Source organism: Xyrauchen texanus, chromosome 7, assembly GCF_025860055.1.
Source record: "Xyrauchen texanus isolate HMW12.3.18 chromosome 7, RBS_HiC_50CHRs, whole genome shotgun sequence".
NCBI lineage: Eukaryota > Metazoa > Chordata > Actinopteri > Cypriniformes > Catostomidae > Xyrauchen > Xyrauchen texanus.
In genome coordinates this window covers 43,285,096-43,311,381 of record NC_068282.1, presented here as the reverse complement: position 1 = coordinate 43,311,381, position 26,286 = coordinate 43,285,096, and the positions used below count along the sequence as shown (strand labels likewise).

The 26,286-nt window shown below is 36.5% G+C and overlaps 1 protein-coding gene across 4 annotated transcripts in view; it reads left to right on the top strand.

Moving 5' to 3' along the window:
* myh10 (myosin, heavy chain 10, non-muscle) overlaps window positions 1–26,286 on the top strand; it is an 83,004-nt gene that overhangs the window by 37,236 nt on the left and 19,482 nt on the right. The window contains exons 5-17 of one of the 4 annotated variants that reach the window (XM_052130057.1): window positions 722–824; window positions 3,659–3,688; window positions 4,651–4,668; window positions 7,529–7,621; window positions 8,221–8,284; window positions 9,166–9,264; window positions 9,414–9,557; window positions 11,231–11,326; window positions 12,228–12,346; window positions 15,429–15,581; window positions 16,144–16,317; window positions 16,528–16,701; window positions 17,361–17,475. In XM_052130057.1, coding sequence (XP_051986017.1) covers window positions 722–824; window positions 3,659–3,688; window positions 4,651–4,668; window positions 7,529–7,621; window positions 8,221–8,284; window positions 9,166–9,264; window positions 9,414–9,557; window positions 11,231–11,326; window positions 12,228–12,346; window positions 15,429–15,581; window positions 16,144–16,317; window positions 16,528–16,701; window positions 17,361–17,475 — 1,382 coding nt within the window. Of the gene's footprint in view, window positions 1–721; window positions 825–3,655; window positions 3,689–4,650; window positions 4,669–7,528; window positions 7,622–8,220; window positions 8,285–9,165; window positions 9,265–9,413; window positions 9,558–11,230; window positions 11,327–12,227; window positions 12,347–15,428; window positions 15,582–16,143; window positions 16,318–16,527; window positions 16,702–17,360; window positions 17,476–26,286 lie in introns of all 4 variants that reach the window. The other 3 variants (XM_052130056.1, XM_052130058.1, XM_052130060.1) reach the window with 3 other exon arrangements.

Below are 26,286 nucleotides of genomic sequence, written 5' to 3'. Positions count from 1 at the left end.
TTATGAATGTGAAATGTCAGAATAATGATAACGAGAATGTTTTATTTCTTTCATCACATTCCCAGTGGGTTAGAAGTTTACGTACGCTTTAGTAGTAGTATTTTGTAGCATTGCCTACATATATATATATATATATATATATATTTTTTTTTTTCTTAAATATACTTAAAAATATGAAATATGATGTTGCTTGACAATTTTCATGAGTTATACCAATTGCAGTTTTAAGTGAATTGCTTTACAGGCCTTTATAGAAAAAGTCTGGATTTGTGTCTTAAGATGTTTTATGTTTATGGGCAGGTTTGGGTTGAGCAAGAAGAATATTTGAATCAGTTATGTGTAATGCATTAACTTTTCATTAAAAACAGGATTACTAAAATAATAGAAATTAAAACACCATATTTTACATTCCACTAATATTACATAAGACTTTTTAACACATGCCTAGTAAAAGTAGTGTTGTTAATGTAGCAGTTGTCAGCATCAAGGCCAAAATCTGCTTAATCAGAGTCTCAACTGCTTAAAGAAACTACAGCTGGAAAAACACACAGTTACCAGACCTGTGATACAGGATGTAGCCTATTGGCTTATTGTAATTTATAACACAAATGTGACGAAATATATGTTTTATTTGTTTTGTTATTTGGAAAAAAGAAAAGAAAAACATGATTACTTTGTCTCATGCTTTGGTGTGTGTTATGATTTTAATGTTTTCTCCTAGTGGGGAATCAGGTGCTGGAAAGACTGAAAACACCAAAAAAGTCATTCAGTATCTGGCTCACGTTGCATCCTCTCACAAAGGAAGGAAAGATCACAACATTCCAGTGAGTTCCTTTTCTATAAGATATCCCTCGATTCACATTGTTCATGGGGATCCCCCTTGGATATACACACTAATAAATGTGGGGTCTTAATTGAGGAAAGGACGTATGGCTAATTTTTGGGAAACTGTCATATCTCAGTAGGGTATGAACTCTGTAAAAGCTCTGCATATGTCTTCAGCATTGGAATGCCAGTATTTAATAAAGTTCTACACATGCTTGCGTGTTTATTTAATTTTTGTATATTTTGATTAGGCTTTTAGCTACCAGCAAGAGTATACTACACCCAGTTCCATTTAAAAACTTTTAAATCTATTTCGCAGCATTCCACATATTTTCACCAAAAATCAGAAGAAACGGAAAAAAGTTTGCAGATTTCAGTCTATGCCTGATTAGGAATCACCTAAAGCTCTCGAACTCAAGTAATGCATTTATGGTGGAAGCTCTCATAGTTTACTATTAACTTGTAAAAACTTTAAGCTATAATCTAAAATTAAACGTACATGACATCAGGGTGCTCTTTTGCTAAAAGAGTAGTTTTAACAAAATTAACAGACTTGCACTTGAATGTCATTGCTGGTGATGTGTGTAGACTGTCAGTGTTGGCTCTGTAGATGTTCATTCAGTAATACCTTAAAGTTGAACTGCTGACTCTTAAGGCCCTGGTATACTCACGGCAAACTTGAAAAAGCTTGCTCACAAGACTACATGTAAAACCATAACTAATGTGACATTTAAATGTGTAATCAATGACTTCATACCTCATTCTTTGAGTAGGATTTATATGAGATCAGTTAAAAAAAAGAAGCTGTTTTAACCACTCAATGATGATTTAAAGTAATTTGTAAGCAGTAGATAATGTGTAATTTGTCATGTTTACATTCTGCGGATCTGGTGCAAATCCACAAACATGCTGCATGCGGCCATAGAATCTACCGGTTACCCACCACTGACCACGTTTACATGCACTTAAAGTTTATTCCAGGATTTTTGAAGAAAGCGGTATTCTGAAACGTCATGTAAACGAGAACGCCAATTTCCTTAAGCCATTTAAGGGATTAAGAAAAGACAGTTTAACACACCAAGGTTTCTCCTTGAGAACGCAGCTTAATGTGGCCATGTAAACACATAAGCAGCGTACTGATGGGTATTTGAAGAGTGCACATGTGCGTGAACAGACCGAATAACAAATGTCATAGCCCAACACTGCAGAAAGAATTCAACATTTGTGGGGAATACAGTGGGAAATACATATACAATATAAACCATACTGTAACAGTTAAAGGACGGGCAAGGAGAAGGCGGGAACCGGCTGAACACTTGATGTAAATTTTTATGTAAAACTCGTTAAAAGAACCTAAAATAAACATGGACACACATGCAGCGCTGCCGCATGCGTCTCGAACTGGCACTTCTGGCCCCCCTTTATCTCGCTCTCCCACCGATCATCTGATTCAGTGCCAGCCGTACACCCTCAAGGCCCGGCCATGCCTCCTCGTCACACATACCCATTTATATACACCAATGTAGAATATCGACTGTCCCTCATGTTTGCATATATGTGCACATACATTTGGGGAATCCCAGAGTTTTACGGAAGAGGGAAATCCCACTATTGCAGCACATTTCAGCTGCAGGTTGAGATGGTCACTAATACTACTGCAAAGATGGGTTTATAAGACTGTTAATGAGCAGAATAGACAAAAGAATAATAATGATATCTTACTTTGGGCAGATTTGCGAATAGCTTTCAACTTAGAGATTGAAGCAGCATATCAAACTACAGAGTGAATGGGCACTTAAAATTATTTGTGTAGATTTGATTCCTTTTGTAGACGTTTACAAAAAAAGAAAAAATCACATGACATGATCTTGGAAAAGGTCTCTACACGAACAATAATACAGACTTGGGTAAGTTTGCAACAGCTCGCTTATAACGTTAAGCAACGGTGTGTTCATGTTGACTGATTTTAACTGACTGAAAGTGTATCTAGAATTAGCTGTCTGCCTTGAAGTAGATGGAGCTCCAGGTTACACCTAACAATAACATGTACCAATGGCAGTAAGTAGTTGTTTACCAGACAGTACGAAGTTTTCCTGAAACAAACCACCTAAACAAACTCCAAAACAGATTTTGTTCGCAATGACATCTCACTCATTTGTTCTTCAATTTCATATGAAGTATACCGGGGCCTTCAAAGTGTGTGTGTGTGTGTGTGTGTGTGTGTGTGTGTGTGTGCGTGTATTTATCACTTTGTGGGGACCAAATGTCCCCATAAGGATAGTAAAACCCGAAATTTTTGACCTTGTGGGGACATTTTGTCGGTCCCCATGAGGAAAACAGCTTATAAATCATACTAAATTATGTTTTTTGAAAATGTAAAAATGCAGAAAGTTTTCTGTGAGGTTTAGGTTTAGGGGTAGGGTTAGGTTTAGGGGATTGAATATAAAGTTTTTACAGTATAAAAACCATTATGTCTATGGAAAGTCCCCATAAAACATGGAAACACAACGTGTGTGTGTGTGTGTGTGTGTGTGTGTGTGTGTGATTGGTACACATGGGCCTGTATTTAGAAAGCATCTTGGAGGATGCAGTGTTGGCCTGTAATTTGCCATACATGTAGATTTATATCGGTAAATGAATGCATAAATGTATATAAAGGCATGAAATTGGCTGAACAATTTTACATGCTCCTGTCATTGATTGTACTGTAATCGCATGGCCGAATATTTGATGTTTACTAAAGGCTTAGATCTGTCCTTTGGTCTAAGATACTTTGAGAATGTGGCCCCTGATACCTTCTAACATATTACATTTGTTTATTATATATAAGCAGCCAGAATCACCTAAAGCAGTCAAACTCCAGGCAAGTTCCCTTTAAGCTTTTTATACCTGCTCTGCTTGTGCATGCAAAACTAACCTGCTTTAGAAACAGACTGGAGTGAAGCCAATCCAAGGTGGAATTTCTCTGCACTATATATGATAAACACATTAATTTGGGGGTTTAAATGGGTTTCTTTTGATTTACTTGTAGCATTTCACATTTGCACTGTCTCTTGCTAAATGGTTTTGAATGTATGCAGCCTTGGAGATGTGAAGTTTTCAATCTTACTATTGGAGACAAACATAAGAGATTAACCTAGTTAACATATCTCGGTGGCTTGGGGCAAAGCAGTTCTTTCTTTAGCCTGTCATTTTCATGACATTTTCATCTTTTAACATAGTAACCGGGTAGCACAGTAACTATTTGGTCATATACAGTCTGACTTGATGTCTAAGAAGAATTATTTTGCCGTTCCTAGCATGTTTAAACACTTTGCAGCAAAAAATAAGCTAGTGATCTTTTGATTTTCGCATAAAACTAAAATGTTTGTCAGTCAGGTCTGTTGTTTGCGAACTGGGGGGATCTTTAACAGCCTTATGCAGTCAAATCTGTTCTGTTGACACCTGATTGATTAGTTTGTCCAAACATAGTGACTAACAAAGACATGCAACATTCTAAACCAGCAGAGAAAAAACCTTGAACATAAAATGAGGATGCATTTTTCAGATGATATTCCCAACACTGTTTTTGTTATGCTTTTAAAGAAATGTGCCAGGTTCAGTACATGTCACAGTTTTTAGGTAAGAATTCAAGCGCTTCAACAAATATGAGATTCAAATTTTTACTCTTAAACCCTCGAATTGACTTGTAATTAAGAGCCAACTTGTAGTGAACCTGGAACATTTTTTGATGTGTACAATCTATCAATGTCAAGCATATGTGTGTGTTCCCTCTATTTGTGACATTAACACCTCTGTGTTTCCACAATAATCATTTGATTACAGAGCGGAATCCTGTCTTATGTGAGTAGCTTGTAGTCCCTTATTTTTTGTTTTGTTTCTTTTATTCTTATATCTTGCACCAATTCCTTAGAGGGCACAGTAAACTTCACCTTCATTACTTTTACTGTCTTATTAATGTTATATGGGAATGATTTATTTATTGATTTAATGTTTCTTTACTAATGACTTCTTATTCTACTGTGTAACATCTGCTTTTTGTTCTCTTTTTGTGAATGTTCTCTGTGGCTCTAATGTACATTTACTGTCCTTTTTTGGGGGCGATAACAGTAAAACTTTAGAAAGTGTTACATATAAGTAGAATATTGTATGATGGTGCAGTGTTGGGCATGGTGCTGAATTCCCATTTCACTAGTCACATGTTATCTGGGTCCATGCGTGCAGTTGAAAGCTTCTGGAATGTCCATTTACTCTGTTACAAAGAGACACTCAAATGCCTGTAGTTCTTGGCATACTTTCTGTAATTGATGAAAGTACCTTTTAGGCTTAATATAATATGATATTATAAAGACAACATGTTGATTGCAGAATGAAATAATTGCCTTTATATTGTCATTAAGTTTGTAAAAAAAAAAAAGTATTAGGGCTGTCAGAATTAACGCATTAACGCTTGTGATTAATTTGAAATGTTTCATTAATCGCGTTTTAACGCATTTACTGTTAATACAGCATAAACACTGGTGTAAAGGGCAGCACCTTTGTAGGCCCGGAGTCATTACACTGACGCACACCACAAACACACACAACAGTGCCTACAAGCTTAACGTAAAACGGCATAACATGACATTCTATGGGCTGTAATGTTGTTTCCAAGGAGCTCTTAAAGACCGCTTGTAACATGCTAGTTGACTGTTATGGTCTCTCCTATGATGGAGCCGCAGAGGTTGCTATCACAGTAAATAAAAGAATCTCTGAAAGTGCTTCCCTTTCAGTGATAAAATTATAAAGAAATGAACTCTTAGTGCTATTTGATGTACAAAACAAACCCATATTGGACTTGTGATAGAATTCAAGTATTTTTAGACAATGCAAGGCTCATTTTAATGACCACAGAAGCACACCAAATCTTAACTATCACCAAAACGCAGAATGAGACGTGTTTGTTTGCAAGCGCTTTTCATGGTGAGTTCAAAGCGAGCTCTAATGCGAATCATGAACGCAGCTTCACTATTACAGTAACAAAGTGTATAGCCACAGTCTACCAACTGATTAATATTGTGGAGGGTAAGAGATTAAGAGATTTAATGCCCATTACAATGTGCATTTTCAAATATGCGACCTATGTGGGGACAAGTTCATTCAATTAGTCAAACTCCCATGTAAACTTTGGGTAATGTTTAATGTTACTTGAATTGGTGATGTTTTAGTGCATTTCTATCTTTTATATTGTTGAAGGCTTTGTTTGAAAAATGTTAAGAATTATATTGCTACATATTGTTTCCTAAGATGGAGATAAATACATTTTGACAAGTATAAATAGTCAAATTTCAGCACTTTTAAAATCTGCAAACAAATTATGTGATTAACTGACAGCACTAGTATTGATATATTTTAACCCACTATTACAGTAATGTAAGATTTATGAACCTAAAGAGAAACATTTAATTGAAATTTAATTGTATTATTTTGAAAGCATAAATAAACAGCAGTTAGTAAAATTCAGTATATGTAATTTTCTTTTTACCTTTTTTACAGCCTTTTTTCTCCTAAATTAGTTGTTAAATTTATTTATTAAACATCAGTAGTAACACTTTAAAAAGTCTTTATTTACTGGCTGTTGTTTGTTCCTTCTAGACATACACCCAATCATGCTAAAATTATTAATATACCATTAAACACTTAATTTGATTTAGGTATACCTTACCTAATTCTTAAAGCAGGCACAGTTTATTTTAGGCCTTTGCTGGCCTTTTATAATACAGTAACTGCTCAAACTCTAAACCACAAAAAAATCCTGCTGTCATTTGGCTTTTGGTTACATAATGGGAACAGCTCCCTGCAGTCAGAGGTCGCACATAGATGAAAAATCACTGCAGCTCTCCACCCACTTCTCTGACATTATCCTCCTGTCTTATGACAACAGTAGCGTTTTGGAACAATGGAACACCTGTACAAACTTCCTGTCAGGGTGACATGGACAATGTAGGGGGCTGGGGAATTTAAGACGTAGATGTCCCACATTTCAGGCGGCCAGTGAAAATGTCTTCACATAAAACAGAGAACCCTCTCACGGCTGCCCAGGCTTTAATTAGGTTTGCATGGTAGTGTATTTTTACTTCCATCTAGATGATATGCTTCTAGTTTGATGGTCAAATGCAGAGAAGTGGCTTTTCTGTAAAGCAATCTGGTTTCTTTTTGGAGTTTCACAATATTGTGCTTTCTCAATAAAATACTCAGAATGATACAGAGAATGCAGCAAACAGAAGTGTTTTGTGGTCTAGATCAGATGGAGCATTTATTTTTGAGTTATTTGACACACTCAAAAACTTTTCCCTGTTAAAAAGGCATTTTTAAAACGAGACTTGAGTCTCAAGATAGATGGGTATGACTTTCTTGCTGATGCAAACTAACCCTAAATGAACATTATAATATTGTTAAGATAATGTAATGTGTCAGACAGATTGGAAATGTTTTCTTGTCTGCTTTTCACCCTGTGTATTAGTGTTTAATAGCAGACCTTCACTTGATGTCTTCTCAAGGTCTTCCATCATGCTGGGCAAATTTTTCAGGCTAGATTATTTAATAACTCTTTTATTTGAGTTACACTCCACTTTTGAACTTGAAGTCATTTATATCTGTTTTTCTTGTATGAACATCCATTTCATCATATATCTTGAAAATGTTTCTAACATTTGCATTACAGGGAGAGTTAGAGCGTCAACTCCTGCAGGCAAACCCTATTCTGGAATCCTTTGGGAATGCCAAGACAGTGAAAAATGACAACTCTTCGCGCTTTGTAAGTTGGTCTATTAGGACTGATCTGATTATCCAAACTTTGTTTTTCCCTTCAGTGACATACAGGAAAAATCCACACTGTTTTGCTGTATTCATGTTTGTAACAACTTTGGACAGGATATTTGATGTTTAGCACCTGGAAAGATCGGGCTAGCTAAAATTAACATTCAGCACTCTGAAAGCGCGAAGCATCTTTTTCTCTATCTTGCGTCGGCTCATCTGGCCAGCTGAATGGGATGTGTTAGCTGGCATGTGTCAAAGTCAGCAGAATGCTTTTAAAGATACAAACAATTCAAAAGTCACAGAGCAATTCTGATACTTCAGGCACTCTGGTAGGTTATTATTTTGGGGACATTTGCAGCTAATAAGTGTGTCTGTTAGCCTTTAACGCACACTTTGAATCTAGATCTCTGTAATGCAGAGCTGTTTTTAAACATGCTGCATATCACGCACATACCAAATGATGAAAGAGTCCATCGTCCGTCTGTTCCAGTGGATTCCTTAAAATGTTGATTAGGCCCATAATATATCATGATGCAAAGGTATGTTTTTAGTGAGCCTGATCATTATAACCACAACAAAGTATTTGTTTTTCCACAGGGAAAGTTCATCCGCATTAACTTTGATGTAACCGGTTATATTGTGGGGGCCAACATTGAAACCTGTATCCTGAATTAATATCAGTTGAATCACTTATTTAAGCAATGATTGATCTTTAAAGGGAAACTTGTTGCAATATACATTCAGGATTTTTCTATTTCAAATTTCCTTTCTTCATGCATCCTCATATTATAAAAGTTTAAAGGCATAGTTCACCCAAAAATGAAAATGGTCTCATTTACTCAACCTCATGGCATCCCAGATGGGTATGACTTTCTTCTGCTGAATGCAAACAAATATTTTTAGAGAAATAGCTCAGTTCTCTATGTCCATACAATGCAAGTGAATGGTGGAAAGATCTTTGATGCTCCAAAAAGCACATAAAGGCAGCATATAATTAATCCAGTGGTTTAATCCATGTCTTCAGAAGTGATATGATGGGTGTGGGTGAGAAACGTCAATATTTAAGTCCTTTTTTACTATAAATTGTCCTCTTTGCCTAGTAGGTGATGATGTGCATGAATAATGCGAATTATTTAAAAAATAAAAGAAGAATGTTAAAGTGAAAGTGGAGATTTATATTAAAAAGAACTTAAATATTGATCTGTTTCTCACTTCTGAAGACATGGATTTAACAACTGGAGTAAAATGCATTAATTTTTGCTGACATTTAAATGATAATAATTTTGGAGCTTCAAATTTCTGGCCACCATTCACTTGCATTATATGGAACTACAGAGCTGAGATATCCTTCTAAAAACCTTAGTTTGTGTTCAGTAGAATAAAGAAATTCATACACTGATGGAAAGGAGTTGAGTATATGGGAGAATTTAGATTTATGGGTATACTATCCCTTTAAATTAAGTCTACTAATGATTTGACAAGGGAAGTTGAGCTGTAAATGAGAACACTTAAAGCATAACTAATCCTTAACTCGTCTGTAAGATCTTCTTGAAAAATCCAGGGCCATTCGCCAAGCCAAAGATGAACGCACCTTCCACATCTTCTACCAGCTATTGGCTGGTGGAGGGGAACATCTCAAATGTAAGTACATCCTGTATTCTCACAATGTATAAAGGCATCAGAGTGAGTATGGAGACTGTGAAGCAGTTTGATGTCACAGAGCAGAAACTGTGTGGAGCAGAAAATAGCAGCCATTGTTTTTTTTTTAATGCTTATTGTTCCACTGACAGCTGATCTACTCCTGGAGGGCTTCAATAACTATCGGTTTCTCTCCAATGGTAACATTACCATTCCTGGACAACAGGACAAGGACAATTTCCAAGAGACCATGGAGGCCATGCATATTATGAGCTTTTCCCATGATGAAATTTTATGTAAGGTTACATGGAACACACACATACACACAATTTTACTCAAATAAAAATGAAAATAAAGAAAATCTATTTTGCATATGGAAAGTTAAGCCTTGTTTAGGGCCATTAAGACTTTTTATTTTAAGACCTATGCGCTCTTAAGTCCTCGTGGTGGCGTAGTGACTCGCCTCAATCCGGGTGGTGGAGGACAAATCTCAGTTGCCTCCACATCTGAGACATCAGTCCTTGCAGCTTATCACGTGGCTTGTTGAGCACGCTACCGCAGAGACATAGCACGTGTGGCGGCTTCATGCTATTCTCCGCGGCATCCACGGACAACTCACCACGCGCCCCACCAAGAGCAAGAACCACATTGTAGCGACCACGAGGAGGTTACCCCAAAGTGACTCTACCCATCCTAGCAACCAGTCCAATTGGTTGCTTAGGAAGCCTGACTGGAGTCACTCAGCACACCCTGGATTCGAACTTGCGACTCCAGGTGTTGTAGTCAGCGTCTTTACTTGCTGAGCTACCCAGGACTGTCATTTTAAAAGGAACATTATTAACCATTCTTTTTTTTTCGTTTTAACCGTTTACTATTTGGAAAGGAGCAGGCGGAATGCCTCAACCAGAATGAACAAAATATAGTTTCTGCTCAGAACGAACCAAATAGTCATCATCATCATTACATTATTGCAATGTAAAATAAAACAATTAGGGCTGTCAACCAATTTATTTAATTTTTTTAGCTAAATAATTACATTGTTTGCCGATTAATTAATCGCATAAATAAATATGAAGTGAAAGCACCTCAAGTTACAATAATTCAATATATAATGATTAAACAATTATAAATAGTTATATTTAAATAATTATAAATAAAATATACTGTATATATTATATAAATAATAATGCAGGTCATTTAAAATGCATTACGTTATTTTGGCACACTAGTGTTAAAGACAATACAAATAGTGGTTTTAGAATGCAATATATTTTATTTACATATTATTTAACATAAGCCTGTTATTGATCTACAGTCTGTAGCAATCAAATTTGCAATCAATCGGTTCGAGATTTATTATAAGGGCTTGTCTAAGGATTTCAATGTACACCAACATCAGACAAAGGCTTTGGGAGCGTCTCGGTTGCATTGCGACATAAACACACCGTTTTTAGGTCGCTGTGTTAAACGAAATTAAGAAACATGTCTTGATATCCCTGCATTCGGATTGCGCTCTCATCAAGCTGTGTTTTAATGCAAGAACGTGTACTCATCTTGTGTTGTCTGCCTTCGGTAAATGCGTTTTTTCCTGTCTGTGTAAGCTGCTTGCCAGATGGAGTTTCGCCTACTGCCCCCTGGAGAAAACAGGTGATCCTACAAGCTTGAATTGTATACTGTCCTGGATGTGTTACAATTGAGGAGCAAAATGTGCTGAAATATCAAAAAATGATGTCACAATAATCTTAGTGGTCCTAAATATAGGCTTCATTTTCTTTATGCAAAATAAAATGCAATTTTCTTTCTGTTGATTTGGTAATAAATATCACCAGGACATTTTATTGACCGTTTTTGTTAGAATTGCACACATTTACTTAAATGAGGACATGCTGTTTTTTGTTTTGTTTTGTTTTCATATAAAGCTTACAAAAATATCTACAGACTAAATTAGGCTGTTTCTCTGTCATTGTAGCAATGCTGAAAGTGGTGTCGGCTGTTATGCAGTTTGGCAACATTGTGTTCAAGAAGGAGAGAAACACCGATCAGGCTTCAATGCCAGAAAACACCGGTACTACATAAACGCTCTTTTTACACCACACTGACGTGTTTACTAGATCAAAGACGTGCATGAAGAAGTCTTGAGTAAATGCCTGAGAATGTCTTTTAATTGATTACAGGGATATTTCCATTTTTACACAGACAGGAAGCCTTTACTTGTTTGTTATGCAATTTATTGACATCTTAAAGTTGCCGTGCAAAATTTCTGTTCCATTAGGGTCACCCAATGGAATTGCAAAAATAATAGTTCAACTCTGTAAATCTATTGGCATTGCACTAGCATTAAAGTGTGTGCCGTGTCCAGACTACCCTCCGATCTAATCCCCCAACTGGTTGGTTTTGCACAATTCTGAGTTGGTCTGTTTTGACAAATTACCCCACTAACTTATCTTGAGCTCCCATGGTGACAGCTTGATTGGTTCTTTGGATACATTTCATATGAGAATAAAATATCAGAATAGTTGTGCTAAGTTGCATTAAATCAGACATGCTTACATAAGAGACTCAAAAGCAACCAGCGTTTTATGGGGATGGTGCATTCCAACAAACTTATTCCACTGGCATTTTGAATATGTTTTTACCATCACCATTCATGGTCAGATATGGAGAGATTCAGCTGCTCAAGCCACCAAGTCATTTCATTCACAACATGAAACTGGAAAATTAATGTCCTGCCAGTGATCCTAAAGGGGATACTTTGGGTTTGTTTTGCTGCTAAACAGGCATTACTGGTTTTAGAAGTCAGTAAATTGTAATAATAGCCATACTCACGAGTAAATGTGTCTCAGAAATAACTTGTTCTCTCACCACCTTTTAAGTCCATTTAAGCAGATGCTTTTAAACAGAAAAGAATGTTACCATTTTTGGTGAGTCTGTATAAGCGTTTGAATATTTCCTCTTCTGTTTTTCAGCTGCTCAAAAGCTTTGCCACCTGCTTGGCATGAATGTCATGGAATTCACACGTGCTATCTTGTCTCCAAGAATCAAAGTGGGTAGAGACTATGTACAAAAGGCCCAAACTAAAGAACAGGTAATGAACTCTTCCCTTCTCACTGTATATATTTTAGATCACCCATCCTCTCATCTATGAAACAATATTTTCACTAGTCTTCAATTGTCAGTGCTGGCTTTGGGCTGATCTTGGACTAGTGCTGTGTATTTGCACATGCCACATTTCCTTTTTCACTTCTGTGTCCATTTACGACAATAGGCAACAATTTTGCCATACATAAATATGATAGAAGCTGTAAGAGTAGTATGGATAATATGCCATTCTGAACACGGCTGTTGTCTGTAGGGCAACCCCCAAATGTGAATCATTTGAATTCCTTATCCAAAGTGGATAGCCAGAGTGTGTTGATTGATTAATATTGTGGAGGATGAGGGTTTAAGAGATTTAGTGTACATTCCAATGACTGTGCAACCTATAGGGACTAGTTCTTTCAATTAGTCAAACTCCCACTTAGACTTTGTGAAACGTTTAATGTTATTTGAATTGGTGATATTTTAGTGCATTTCTATCTTTATATGGTAGAAGTCTTTGTATGGAAATTTTAATAAAGCAATATTTGTACATATTGTTTTCCTTTCTAGAAAGAAAATAAATGCATTTAACAGGAAAAGTACATATCTAATAAAATGTAAGCACTTACAAATCTGTGATTAATTGCGAATAACTATGAAAAATAATGTGATTACCGTAATTTCCGGACTATTGAGCGCACCTGAATATAAGCCGCACCCACTGATTTTTAAATAAAATATTATTTTAAACATAAATAAGCCGCACCTGTCTATAAGCCGCAGGTGCCTACCGGTACATTGAAACAAATGAACTTTATTCAGGCTTTAACGAAACACGGCTTGTAACAAAAATAAATAGGCTTTAACGAAACACGGTGTGGCAGCGGGGGCGTGGTCAAGCGCCCGTCCGGGAGAGAAAAGCGGTAAGGGCGCTTACACCTTAGCTAAATTATGTCTAACACCGGTGTCTAATTTCAGTAAGCATGGGGAGAGCGGCATAAAAAGGCAGCAGCCACAGAGCTGAGAGAGTGACACACGTCAGTCTAGTGTTGGCGCATAGAAGAATTGAGAAACTTTATAAAATTGATTGTAAACATTGCTGTGGCCATTAAAAGCCTTACCTGGAACGTCAAGTGCCCTGCTGAAAACTGTCACACTGGTGCCCGTGTGACAGTTTTCCCAAGGATACGTGAAGCAGGGCACTTGAAATTAGACACCGGTGTTAGACATAATTTAGCGCAGGTGTAAGCGCTCTTACAGCTTTTCTCTCCCGGACGGGCGCTTGACCACGCCCCGCTGCCACACACGGCTTGTAATAAAACATTTGCAGTAAATAGTAGCCTACCAAGAAAGTAATTGGTCACTATCTTCCTCGATCCTGTGCACTGAAACCACTGAAGTCATCTCCTTCGATGTCGGAGTTGAATAGCCTCAGATTTAGTTGTCGTTTTGCACTGAGTCAATTCCTCGCTGCTGTTTCCAACGTCTTATCATCGACTCATTAAGACCAAGCTCCCGTGCAGCAGCTCTATTTCCTTTTCCAACAGCCAGATCAATCGCCTTCAACTTGAAAGCAGCATCATATGCGTTTCTCCATGTCTTTGCCATGGTGAGGGTGACAAAATTACTACCGTAATCAGAATGATGGGAAGTTTGAGCGCGCTCGATTTAATCTAAACAGTAAACAAAAAAAGTTGTTTTGACCTTAACCCGTTCGGCAATTTCATTGGTCTAATGAAAGCTTCACGCTGCCGAAAAACTGAGCACGTCACAGAATATATATATATATATTTTATTTTTTTTTTTATTTATTTTTTTTTTCTAAAATTTGAAGTGGGAAAAATCCATATATTAGCCGCGTCATTGTATAAGCCGCGAGGTTCAAAGCGTGGGAAAAAGTTGCGGCTTATAGTCCGGAAATTACGGTAATCGCAATTTAATATTTTAATTGACTGATAGTACTAGTGATTTCTTTTAATTCCTGCTATTCCAAACTGCTCAGTAGCAGAGAGACCAACTGAAATTGATAAATATTTGACAGTAACAAATTTTTTGTGTTTCCTAATCGAAAGTACTTTTACTTTTCAAAAGTATTATTTAAAGAGATTTAATGCATAGTAAAAAAATTGGAATTTGTATTTTAATTAGGGCTGTCGATTTAACGCTTCAATTCAGTGCAATTAATTTGATTAAAAATAACGCATTAAAAAAATTTACGTCATTAATCACAATGCCTCCAGACAGTAATATGGAAGATTCCTGAGAAATGCAAGCTTGTAGTACCCCCGGTTTACTCCAGAGGGCAGTAAGTGAAATTTCAGCTGTGTGGCAATGCGCAGTTTATATAGTGAAGAAAAATACCCTTGAGCAGACAGAACAACACAAACATGTGTTACGTTCTTGCGTTCAAAACACTTGATGGAGCGCAAATCCGAACTAAGGGATCTCAATATGTGTTCTAAGTATTAAACTATATTTAACTTGACACAGTGACCTAAACATTTTATGTTTATGATGCAACGCATCCAAGACGCTACACAAGCATGTCTGACGCAGCTGTTCATTGACTGTCCCTTAAACAAGCCCTCATAATAAATCTCCAACTGATTGACAAATTCACTTGTGTAATGGATTGCTGTGAACTGTATTCTGATTGGCTTATGTTCAATAATATGGTAGTAAACAATACACTGTATTCTAAAGCCACTTATCAATGATGAACACTTCTGCCACAAGAATGTAATGCATTTTAATTATCTGAATATTTTTTATTTTATTTATATAATTTTTAAATATTTTAAGATAACTATGTATTATTATTTCATCTTTATATATTGAATTATTGTTATATGATGGGCTTTCTCAGCAAATATTTGTATATGCGATTTAATTAATCGGGACACCATGTAATTCGATTAAAAATTGTAATCCATTGACAGCCCTAATTTTAATATTAATAATGTAATAAAGCTTTTTGCTTTAACTCCTTTAAACTTTTACTTTATATCAACAGTGTGATCAGCAAATGTTTTAATGCATATTGTTTGTAAATGTGAGGTCTGTATTACATTGAGCCTGTTCCTCTGCAGGCTGACTTTGCTGTGGAGGCCCTGGCCAAGGCCACATACGAAAGGTTGTTCCGTTGGCTTGTTCACCGCATTAACAAAGCTCTGGACAGGACCAAGCGCCAGGGAGCTTCCTTCATTGGCATCCTGGACATTGCTGGCTTTGAGATATTCCAGGTGCGGCTTCCTGGGTTTTCATATTTAGCCATCTCTGCTCTAAATCGTAGGCATGAATCAGTACACTGCAACAAGTCAGGGGGCTTCTGATATGGTTGGTGTCTTTCTAAATATCTAGGAAATGCAAAAAACCGAAAGTACTGGGGAAAAGAATTCAAAACAGATTATTAAACGCACTGATTGGGACAAAATAGAGGATATCAAAACCAGACTAAACCATAATGCTCAGTTCTAAAATGCATTTAAAAAGGAGAATGATCAGACTGTGCCAAACCGCATTTTCATAAAGTGTCTGAACAGTACTTTATTATTTCATATTTGAAGGAAATGAGTGTTCCTTCCATGGAAATCCTGCCATTTTGTACTACACAGGGTGGAGTGGTTATAGCATGCTTTGGATAAGACGCATCTGCTAAATTGAGTAATTAAACTAGTACAATTGGATTACTTTAGAACACAAGTACCTGCTGTATTCTGTTGATACTGGTCATAAGTACCAATTTAACCTGTTCTGGGACTAAAAATGTATATCTATATTATTGCTTCATCCATCTCTTGTCAGTTGAACTCATTTGAGCAGCTCTGCATCAACTACACCAACGAGAAGCTTCAGCAGCTGTTCAACCACACCATGTTCATACTGGAGCAGGAGGAGTACCAGCGGGAAGGCATTGAATGGAGCTTCATCGACTTTGGACTCGACTTGCAGCCATGTATTGACCTCATCGAGAGACCGGTGAGCTCTCACCTCAACACTTTTTTGCACACATCCATATGATTTCTTATTCTAGGGTACTAAAATATTTTCTACCCCAAGCATTTACAGAATGTAATGTGCTAGAAGTTATTGTTGCCACTGTAAAGAATGTTGTGATGTAAGGGGCTTTTAGTGCTGTGCTTTTGGACTCCTCTATAAATAATCATTTTGATATGGTCACTTTCCAAGGCAAATCCTCCTGGTGTGTTGGCTCTGTTGGATGAGGAGTGCTGGTTCCCTAAAGCCACTGATAAAACTTTTGTGGACAAACTGGTGCAAGAGCAGGGAACTCACACCAAGTTCCAGAAACCACGACAGCTGAAAGACAAGGCCGATTTCTGCATCATTCACTATGCTGGCAGGGTATGTCTGTATTTATATCAGTGCTACAATACAAATGTTTGATTTCACTTTTTATTCAGTCCTTATGACTTTCTCATGTGGAACACAAGAGGAAAAGTTTGGCAAAATGCAACTTACATTTGTATCTGTTTCTAAATGATGTAGAATGTTTAGATAATGAGAGAATTATATATTTTATAATGTAGGTCTGTTGTTCTTGTTCCAGTAAAAAAAAAAATGGAATGCATCTTGACCTTATGTAATTGGATTTAGTCTGGCTATATTGGCTTGCAGTGAAATGCTGTGATACTGTCTTCAAGCGTAGCTGCTTCCAGCTGTGGGCCACATCTGTTTCAGATCAACAGGCCGTTTGCAATAGTAACTTGACACTGGATGAAATGGGGAGCTTAACATTTTTCACTCCTTTTGAGCTCTCTTCAGGTTAAAAGCCACCAAATGAGAGGGTGCTTTGTTGTTGTTTAATTGAAAAAAGTTCATTGACTCACTTTCAGTAGCTGCATAACATTATACAAACATACAATGACAGCTTGAACTGCTAAACCTTTAAACAATTCACACAGATTGAACTGGATGATGATCGTTGAACTGGCAGACTGATCATTTCCATCTTGAATGTTTTAATGTTTTAACGTGGTGTTTATTTCCCTTGTCCTCTGCAGGTTGACTACAAGGCAGATGAGTGGTTAATGAAAAACATGGACCCTCTAAATGACAATGTGGCCACACTCCTGCACCAGTCCACAGATAAGTTTGTGGCTGAACTGTGGAAGGATGGTAAGCTGTTTCCTTCTCGAGTGCCTTCCCAACTCCCCCTGACATATGAAACGTTTAACTGCCCGATTTTATGGCTCTACCCTCCCACTCTGTGAAGAAAGAGACTGTTGTTTTAACTGTTCAGTTTCATGTTTTTTCTGCCACGTAAAAACTGCTTGTTATGCATTATGGTGGCTTGACACAAATATTTTAACAAAAACAAAGTCCTTACTATTAATTCAGCTACAAAGGGTCAGAGTTAGGGCTGATTTTGTTGTACTGTATATACCAGATAGGTTTATTTGCGGCTTTTAGTGGGCATGACTTGTATACAGTGATGATGAATTATAAAGTAATATGATATTACAGAGCAGGACATGTCCCAAGTGAGTCAAGACAAGGAATGGCTTGTTATTAAGGAGTTTTGTTTGTCAACGTGGAGTTTACAGTTGCCGAAAAATTTGGCGACTTGCCGCGTTAACATAGAATTTGAATTATGTGCATTTATTGCCGATTTTACAACGGCTTGGAATGTGCCTCATCCAATCAGAAGTTAGAGTTTGTTTTGCCATATTAGTTTTACTATTTTGAGTTTTGTTTTTAACTAAAATGTACACAGTATATTCTATAACCACCAAGTGTATATAATGTTTTTTTTATTATAAAATATTTTCTCTTAATTTTAAGCAATATTTACGGTATACTGTTAACATGATATTAGTTTTAGTCATTTCGCACATACCTGGTCAAGGTATTAACAATAATGAATTACCATAAAGGAATATTCTGGGATCAATACAAGTTAAGATCAATCTACAGGATTTGTAGCACAATGTTGATTGACCATCAACATCCCTCCTTTTCTTGTGTTATAGTGAGGCACTTATTATGGAAGTGAATGGGGCCAATTTTTGTAGGGTTTAAAAGCAGAAATGATAAGCTTATAATTTCATAAAAGCACTTGCATTCATTCTTCTATTAAAACAATTTTAGGGTTTAAGGTTTACAGCGTTATGTCTTCATGGAAACAAAGTTGTCAAATTGGAAGTAACTTTGCACAGAAAAAGTTAGTAAGTAATCACACTAGAATCATGTTAACGCACGTATTGTTAACATCTTGTGGCTATACTGCTGAAACCGTGAGTATTTGAACATTTACGGATCAACCCCATTAACTTGTGTTGTAAGTGCCTCAGTGAAACAGTGAATCTTTTTTATTTGTATTTTTTTAAGACAAGGCGGGACCAGTCAAAAATATTTTTTGTGTTTATCAACATTATGCCACAAATGCTGTTGATTTGAGCTTAACTCAAAAACTTGCGTTGAATCTGGAATATTACATTACATTTATAGTTTTTTGTTTGTGCAATAAGATGGATCGGCAGTATTTAAAAATGTTTACATTATAAGTACACATGCTTCCAGAATATCTGAAGCTAGTGCAAATGGAATGATGACATACTGTTGCTTGTTCTCACCTGTGTTGTACAGCACTAACCAGTGTTTTTACTACCATTTTATGTCTTTTTTTTTGTGCTAGCTGTGTTTATTTTGCTCATTGTTTATCTCCCTTTTGCCCCCTTTTCTGTCTCTTGATCATAGAGATTCAGAATTTCCAAAGAGCGTCTTTTTATGATGTCTCTAGTCTCCATGAATCGCCAGGTGAAGGTATACGATGCTGTAGGTCTCTGCTTACCAGCACATTGTGTACTTTCAAACACTCCCATGGCTTGTAGACCTGGGCCCTGGTCCCTCTAGCTGGCTAACTTTAGAGTTTGCTGGATTCATTTGGAAGGAAGCTTGACTTGGCTGATTCAATAAGATGGCCAAACTGACCATGAATCACGATGGCATGAAAACTGAAATTATGTGCAAAGTGACTTAATTTGCAATATTGAATCTGCAGAACACTTTTACAGTGTAATCTGGGTAACTCTAAGCGCTAGCTACAAGGATATTGGGCCCTTTTTATTTATTGAGTTATTTAAGCAATTACGACCACTTCACATCGCCCTTAAGTATTTTCCCTGTATAGCTCTAGCAAATATTCAACAATATAAGTATAAAGTCATTGATTGTGTTTACATGCATGATTATGCTTAAGAAGCCAACAACATGTAAAGGCTCTTAAGCATTTATTTTTCCCCTCATAAGATAATAAACGGTTTAAGAAAAAAGCAGGGGTTTGATTTTTGCCCATTACCCCGATTTTGCGTTGCATGTGAACACCTTTAATATTATCCACTGTTTACTTTTTGATGTTAAAAGCAGAGAATAATCCATTGTCTGATTCATTTATTTTTTAAATTTAATTTTTAATAAGTTGTTTTTGTTAGTTGGCAGCTATTAGTGTGCAATTAAATGCACTCATTATTAAATCTGGACACATTATTAAGGAGTATTGTTAGTCATTTGTGTTGAAGGCCATTTTGACAGATGAGCAGGTGAATCTTACAAAACTTGAGAACAAATCCGGGTCAAATTTCAACTCAAAATCATAAAGACAAAATAAATATTTAGCTTAATGAAGCCTATTTTTAATGACATTTAAGATGTTTTTGTTATTTTTTGAGAATGACTGCAAATGAGAATTACAAAAAAATAAAAAAAATAACATTAAAACGCTCATGCTCATTATGGTAATTAGAAATTTGAATACTGTGTCACAGTAAACAAAAAATTGTGAAAATAGGCTTAATTTCATTTAAGAAAAATATAATTATAAGAGGTATATAATATTCCTTGGGTGAAATATGACCTGGACGTGTTTTCATGAAACTCATCAAAACATGAGTATGTGTGATAATGTTGACATGCCCTTGCACTTCGCGTTCAGACAGCGTATTTGATTTAAGTGCCAGACAGCCTATTGATGGGCCATGTAAGGGAGCTGACGTTTGGGTGAGGGGGGTAGGAATTCTGCAGTGTCTCCGACTGGGAACTTGGAACAATACTGATCTTGTTTCATTGGAATCCAAAATACTCGCTCAGTCCTGTGCCAGTCAACACTGACCACTCAGTAGATTTTTTTTATAGAGGCCCCTGTTAAGAAAAGAACATAAGTAGTTATAAGATCAGCAGTTCTTAAAGCTGGAATTTACTAGAAGGTAATGGTTAAAAGATTGTTGAGCAAATTTGATATGCTGCAAAAATATAGTTGTAGCTGTAGAGGTAGAAGCTAGACTTTGCCAGCACCCATTGAGTCAAAACTAACAAGTGTTTCTAATTGCTTAATTAACAGTATGTTGGAGGAGGTAAATGTTTAACGCTTTACAAAAGTAATTTGCAATGTTTGTATGGTGGAATTTAATCATCATTGATGCTAAACAAGTGAAATATCACCCAGAAGCAAAATACCGACATTCATAGAAACGTGAAAGCTGAGAACATGCAGGGCAACGACATCTTTACACAAGATGCATAAAAAAAAGTGAGCGAGAAGTTATATTATTATTGAATTATTGCAGGTTTGAGTGCCATGCGTGAGTTTGCCTGTGTGTTTTGATGCAGCTTGAAGAATACAAACTCTTTTGTTGCTGGGGTGGGACAATATGGTTATCTCACGATTCAGTATAACATACACCAATGAGCCAAAACATTAAGACCACCTGCCTAATATGCGGTTGGTCCTCCGCGTTCCACCAAAAAAGCTGACCTGCCGAGGCATGGACTCTGCAAGACCCCTGAAGGTGTCCTGTGGTATGACATTAGCAGCAGATCCTTCAAGTTTGAAGGATTGCTGGATATCAATGTTTCAGAAAGGACAGAGATGTAGGCAAGGGTGAGGAGTTTTAATATACATAAAAGATACATTTAAATGTCATACAGTTGAATTGAAAACCCCTCTGGAATGTTTAGCTTTGAATGTAATTTTATCATCTACAATGAATTTTAATATTGTTGTTCTTTATAACCCACCTTCTCATAACATTACTTTTTAAGTTTTGTAGCTAAACTACTTGATTCTTATAGAGAGACTATATGGTATGGTGATTTTAACATTAATTGGACTGACAAAAATGGTAAACAAAAATTAAAAACAATCATGACAAAATGTAATTATCTACAAATGATTAAAGGGCCCACTAGGATAACAAGGCAGACCAAAACACTTATTGATATGGCTTTTACTAATAAACCAGAACGTATAACAAGGACGTACAATTTGATAACAGGTCTCTCAGATCACAACATGATTCTGACAGCTAGAAAACTGACTAGAAAGAGGCTACAGTATTTTGGCAAATCTGGTTGTGATAAATTAACATTTATCATTCCTGAAGCTAAAACTGTGCAGTTTGAAAGAGAACTTAACTTAAATTGGGAGCAGATCATGGCTGTGAATGATGTAGACGAGTGTTGTAATTCTATGACTACAGCTATGTCAGGACTAATAGATACATTTATAAAACAAAAAAGATGTAGTCAGAAAGAAACTACTATACCATGGATAAGTAATGAAATCAGAAAGCTTATGAAGAAGAGAGATTTGGTTCTGAAAAAATCATTATGCTCAAAAATGAATACTGATCTGTTAATTTACAAATGTTTAAGAAATAAAGTGGTACTAGAACTACGTAAAGCAAAGGTTTCCTATTATACTCAACTTATAGGTAATGCTAAGGGCAATAATAATAATTCCATTTGGAGACATTTAAACAATCTGACTAATAAAACAAATAAACACAAAGGGATAAAGGAACTTACCATAAATGGAAAGAATATAAATAATAATGCCACTATGGCTAATGAGTTAAATTCATATTTTGTGCAATCAGTAGAAGAACTAACAAAAGATTTTGAGTCTATAGATTTCAATTATTCAACTGGAGTGACTTCTGCAGATTCCTTTTATATTACAGAGGGTACGGAGACAAAAATTGCAGAAATTATTAATAAATTGTCAAATTCCAAATCAAATGATATCTATATGATGAATAGTTGCTTTTTAAAAAAATATAGAACTGTGTTAGTTAAACCACTGACACATCTTGTCAATCTTTCTATAAGAACGTGTACATTTCCTTTAGGATGGAAAAAAGCAGTCGTTGTGCCAGTATTTAAATCAGGAAGTCAGGACTCTATGTGTAACTATCGTCCCATATCTATTTTACCTATTTTATCTAAAGTAATCGAGAAAGTTGTATCAGCACAATTGGTTGACTATTTAGAAGCCAGTCAGTTCCTCCACCCACAGCAGTTTGGCTTTAGATCGGGTTATTCAACTGAAATTGCAAACTGCTGTTTTATTGAAAATGTGAAAAAATCCCTAGATAGGGGTGATGTGGTGGGAGCTGTATTCCTTGATCTTAAAAAGGCTTTCGACACAATCAACCATAGCTTGCTCTTAACTAAAATGTCATCTTTTAATTTCCCTACTGAGGCAGTACATTGGTTTGCGTCCCATCTTCAGGCTAGAGTACAGTGTGTTAAAGTTGCCCAAGAAAAATCCTCATTCTTGAACATCAAATTGGGCATACCACAGGGCTCCATACTTGGTCCTTTGCTGTTCAGTCTTTTTATAAATGACTTACCATTGAACTGTTCAGGTGCCATCTTCCAGCTCTATGCAGATGATGCAGTTCTTTATGCACCCACTAAGTCACCAGAGCTGGCTGCTGATGTATGGCTGATGTTAGACAGTGGCTCAATCAAAATCAGTTGGTGCTAAATTTTATAAAAACAGTCTCCATGTGTTTTTCTATTAAGAAACTTGATCTTAGTGAAAGATTTAAAATTAACTTACAAAATGGAAAAATTCTATCTGTTACAGAATTTAAATACCTTGGATTGGTCATAGATCCTCAACTTAAATTTGCTGAACATATAAAGAAAATTTCTAAAACAATACAAAGGAATCTTAACTGTTTTAAACTGATCAGAAATTACATACCAAACCAGGCAGCCCTGCTGTACATGCATGCAATGGTCTTTTCGCATATTTCATACTGCATGACAGTTTGGGCGCAAGCAGCCCCGTCTGCAACAAAACACATTGGTTCACTTTACAGTCGAGCAATAAAAATTATGGAAAAGAAACCAATCCGTTACCATCACTGTTACATCCTCGAGAAATATAATCTATCAAGCTTTGAAAGCTTCAGTAATTTATGTTTTTTAAAATTAATTTTCAAGTGTATTAATAATTTAGCACCCGAGCCAATTAGTACATTTATTCAAATACAGAACAGCAAAAGAGTTACCAGAAGCAGCACAAATCATAACTGTACAATACCATACTGTAGGACAAGCTTCGCACAGACAGCCTTTTCTGTTAAGAGCAGACTCTGGAATTCGTTACCATCTGACATTAAGGACATATATGACTTGAAAAAGTTCACTTCCAGGATTAAGTTGTGGCTAAAGGCAAACCAAAACTGTAACCATTTTTAACTATTGTTATTTTTCTGTGTCTGTCTGTCTGTCTGTGTTTAAAGAAATGTGAATGTTTTTTATTTTTATGTATCGGTTTTATAATGTACTTAAAAATGCCCAACCAGGGACAGGAGTTGAAAATTAGCATTAGCTATAAACTCTATATGCTGCGCATCAGTTACAGGCTTTGTATTGTAACTATGTTTGACTGTATGGTCCCTGTTAAATAAATAAAAAAATAAAAGTCATGTAAGTTGCAAGAGCCGTGTGGAGCCGCCGTGGATCAGACTTGTTGTTCCAGTACATCCCACAGATGCTCAATCAGATTGAGATCTGGGGAATTTTAAAGGGCAGGGCAACACCTTGAACTCTTCATCATGTTCCTCAAAACATTCCCGAACAATGTGTGCAATGAGGCAGGGCGCATTATCCTGCTGAAAGAGGCCACTGCCAACAATGAATACCACTGTCATGAAGGGGTGTACCTGGTCTGCTACAATGTTTAGGTAGGTAGCATGTGCCAAATTGACGTCTACATGAATGGCCGGACCCAGGGTTTCCCAGCAGAACATTGCCTAGAGCATCACGCTCCCTCCACCGGCTTGTCGTCTTCCCACAGTGCATCCTGGTGCCATGACTTCCCCAGGTAATTGGCACCCATGTACACGGCCGTTTGTGTGAGGTAAAAACAAAATAAAGGGGAATCATCGGACCAGGTGAATTTCTTCCACCGTTACAAGGTCCAGTTCCAATGCATGCATATCCTTTGTATGCGCTTTCGACGGGGGACATCATGAGCACACTGAACGGTCTATGGCTACGCAGCCCAATACTCCACAGGGTGCGATGCAATGTGTTATGTATTCCTCCCATGACCATCATTAAAATTTTCAGTTACTTTTGCCACAGTAGACCTTCTGTCGGTCCGGACCAGACAGGATAGCCTTCATTGCCCTCATGGATCAATGTGCCTTGGGCACCCAATACCCTGTCGCCGGTTTGTGGTTTGTCCCTCCACGGACCACTGTCGATAGGTACTCCCCACTGCTGACTGGGAGCACCCCACAAGCCTTGCCATTTTCAGAGATACTCTGACCCAGTCATCTGGCCATAAAAATGTGTCCCTTGTCAAAGTCACTCATGTCTTTGCTTCTGTCCATTTCTCCTGCATTCAACACGTTGACTATGAGAACTAATTGTTCGCTTACCATCTAATCTACCTAGACCTTGACATGTGGCCTTGTTAGGAGATAATCAACATTATTCGCTCACCTGTGAATGATCATAATGTTTTGGCTCATCAGTGTACAATATGAGGTTAATGATTCAATATAATCTCAATCCTGTATATGTAACAATACTTAAATTAAAAGGTATGACACAAAATTGTTTATGCTTTGGAAACTTTGAGCAAAATGCACATTTATAATTTCTTATCAAAATAAAGTTCTCTAATACACAATATAAATTCTCAAAGCTCAATTAATAAGAGTTTATTATATACCTTTCTCTATAAGAAAAGATCACAAATAAATTAACCTTCAATAGGCTACATTCAGACGGATCGATCAAGTGCAGGACAAGCAATAGAACTGAACAGAATATGTCCTGAAAAATATGATGGGTTATAATCAAAACTCCTCTTTAACATTCAAGGGACAAATGTACTTGTTTTTATTTCTATCAATTAATATTGTCATGAACTAGCATATATAATAATGATTTGAGTTGTCACTGTTTAAAGTAATGCACTCATTACGCATCAGAAATTTGAATTTCAATCACTTTTTAACATACAGCGAATTTCTAAAAGCTAAATTCGGGCATTTTAAGCACTTCAAGGTCCTTTTGCGAACCCTGTAAATGGTGTAGAAAGAAGCCAAAGAGAGATCTTGATCTTTGACAGTCATTTATTTTTGATCACATGGAAAGAAAAACTTGTTGCAAATTTCAAAATATCAAACTTTGATATTTATTGTTTTATTTTTGTTCACAATATTTCAAAATTCCATATTTTGTCCCATCACTAGTTTTAACCTATTGTGTGCAAGTGAGAGGAGTAAAGAGCGCTCTTGAAAAACAAAATCTATGTTTACAGCGTCATGCATACAAAAGAACGAATAATAAAAAAGGCCTATTTTTTTGGATTTCTTTAAACTGAATGAAAATTAATGGTCCTAAATATAGGCTTCATTTTTGTTAAGCATAGTATAATTTTGTATTTATTTCTTTTGATTGTGGGGTTAAACATGATTTAGATCGGTTTTGTGAGATTTGCCATCCCAGTGAGATGATTTCTTTATTTGGAGCTGAGTGGTTTCATTTCTTTCTTATGCAGCTTGTGCTTGTTTTTAGATGTAGTCTTGCCTTTGGCACTCTTCATCTATTTCATGTCTCCATTTGCCTAGCTCTGGTCCTGCTGGCATAGTCAGCCATGACCTGTAGAGTCTAATGGCT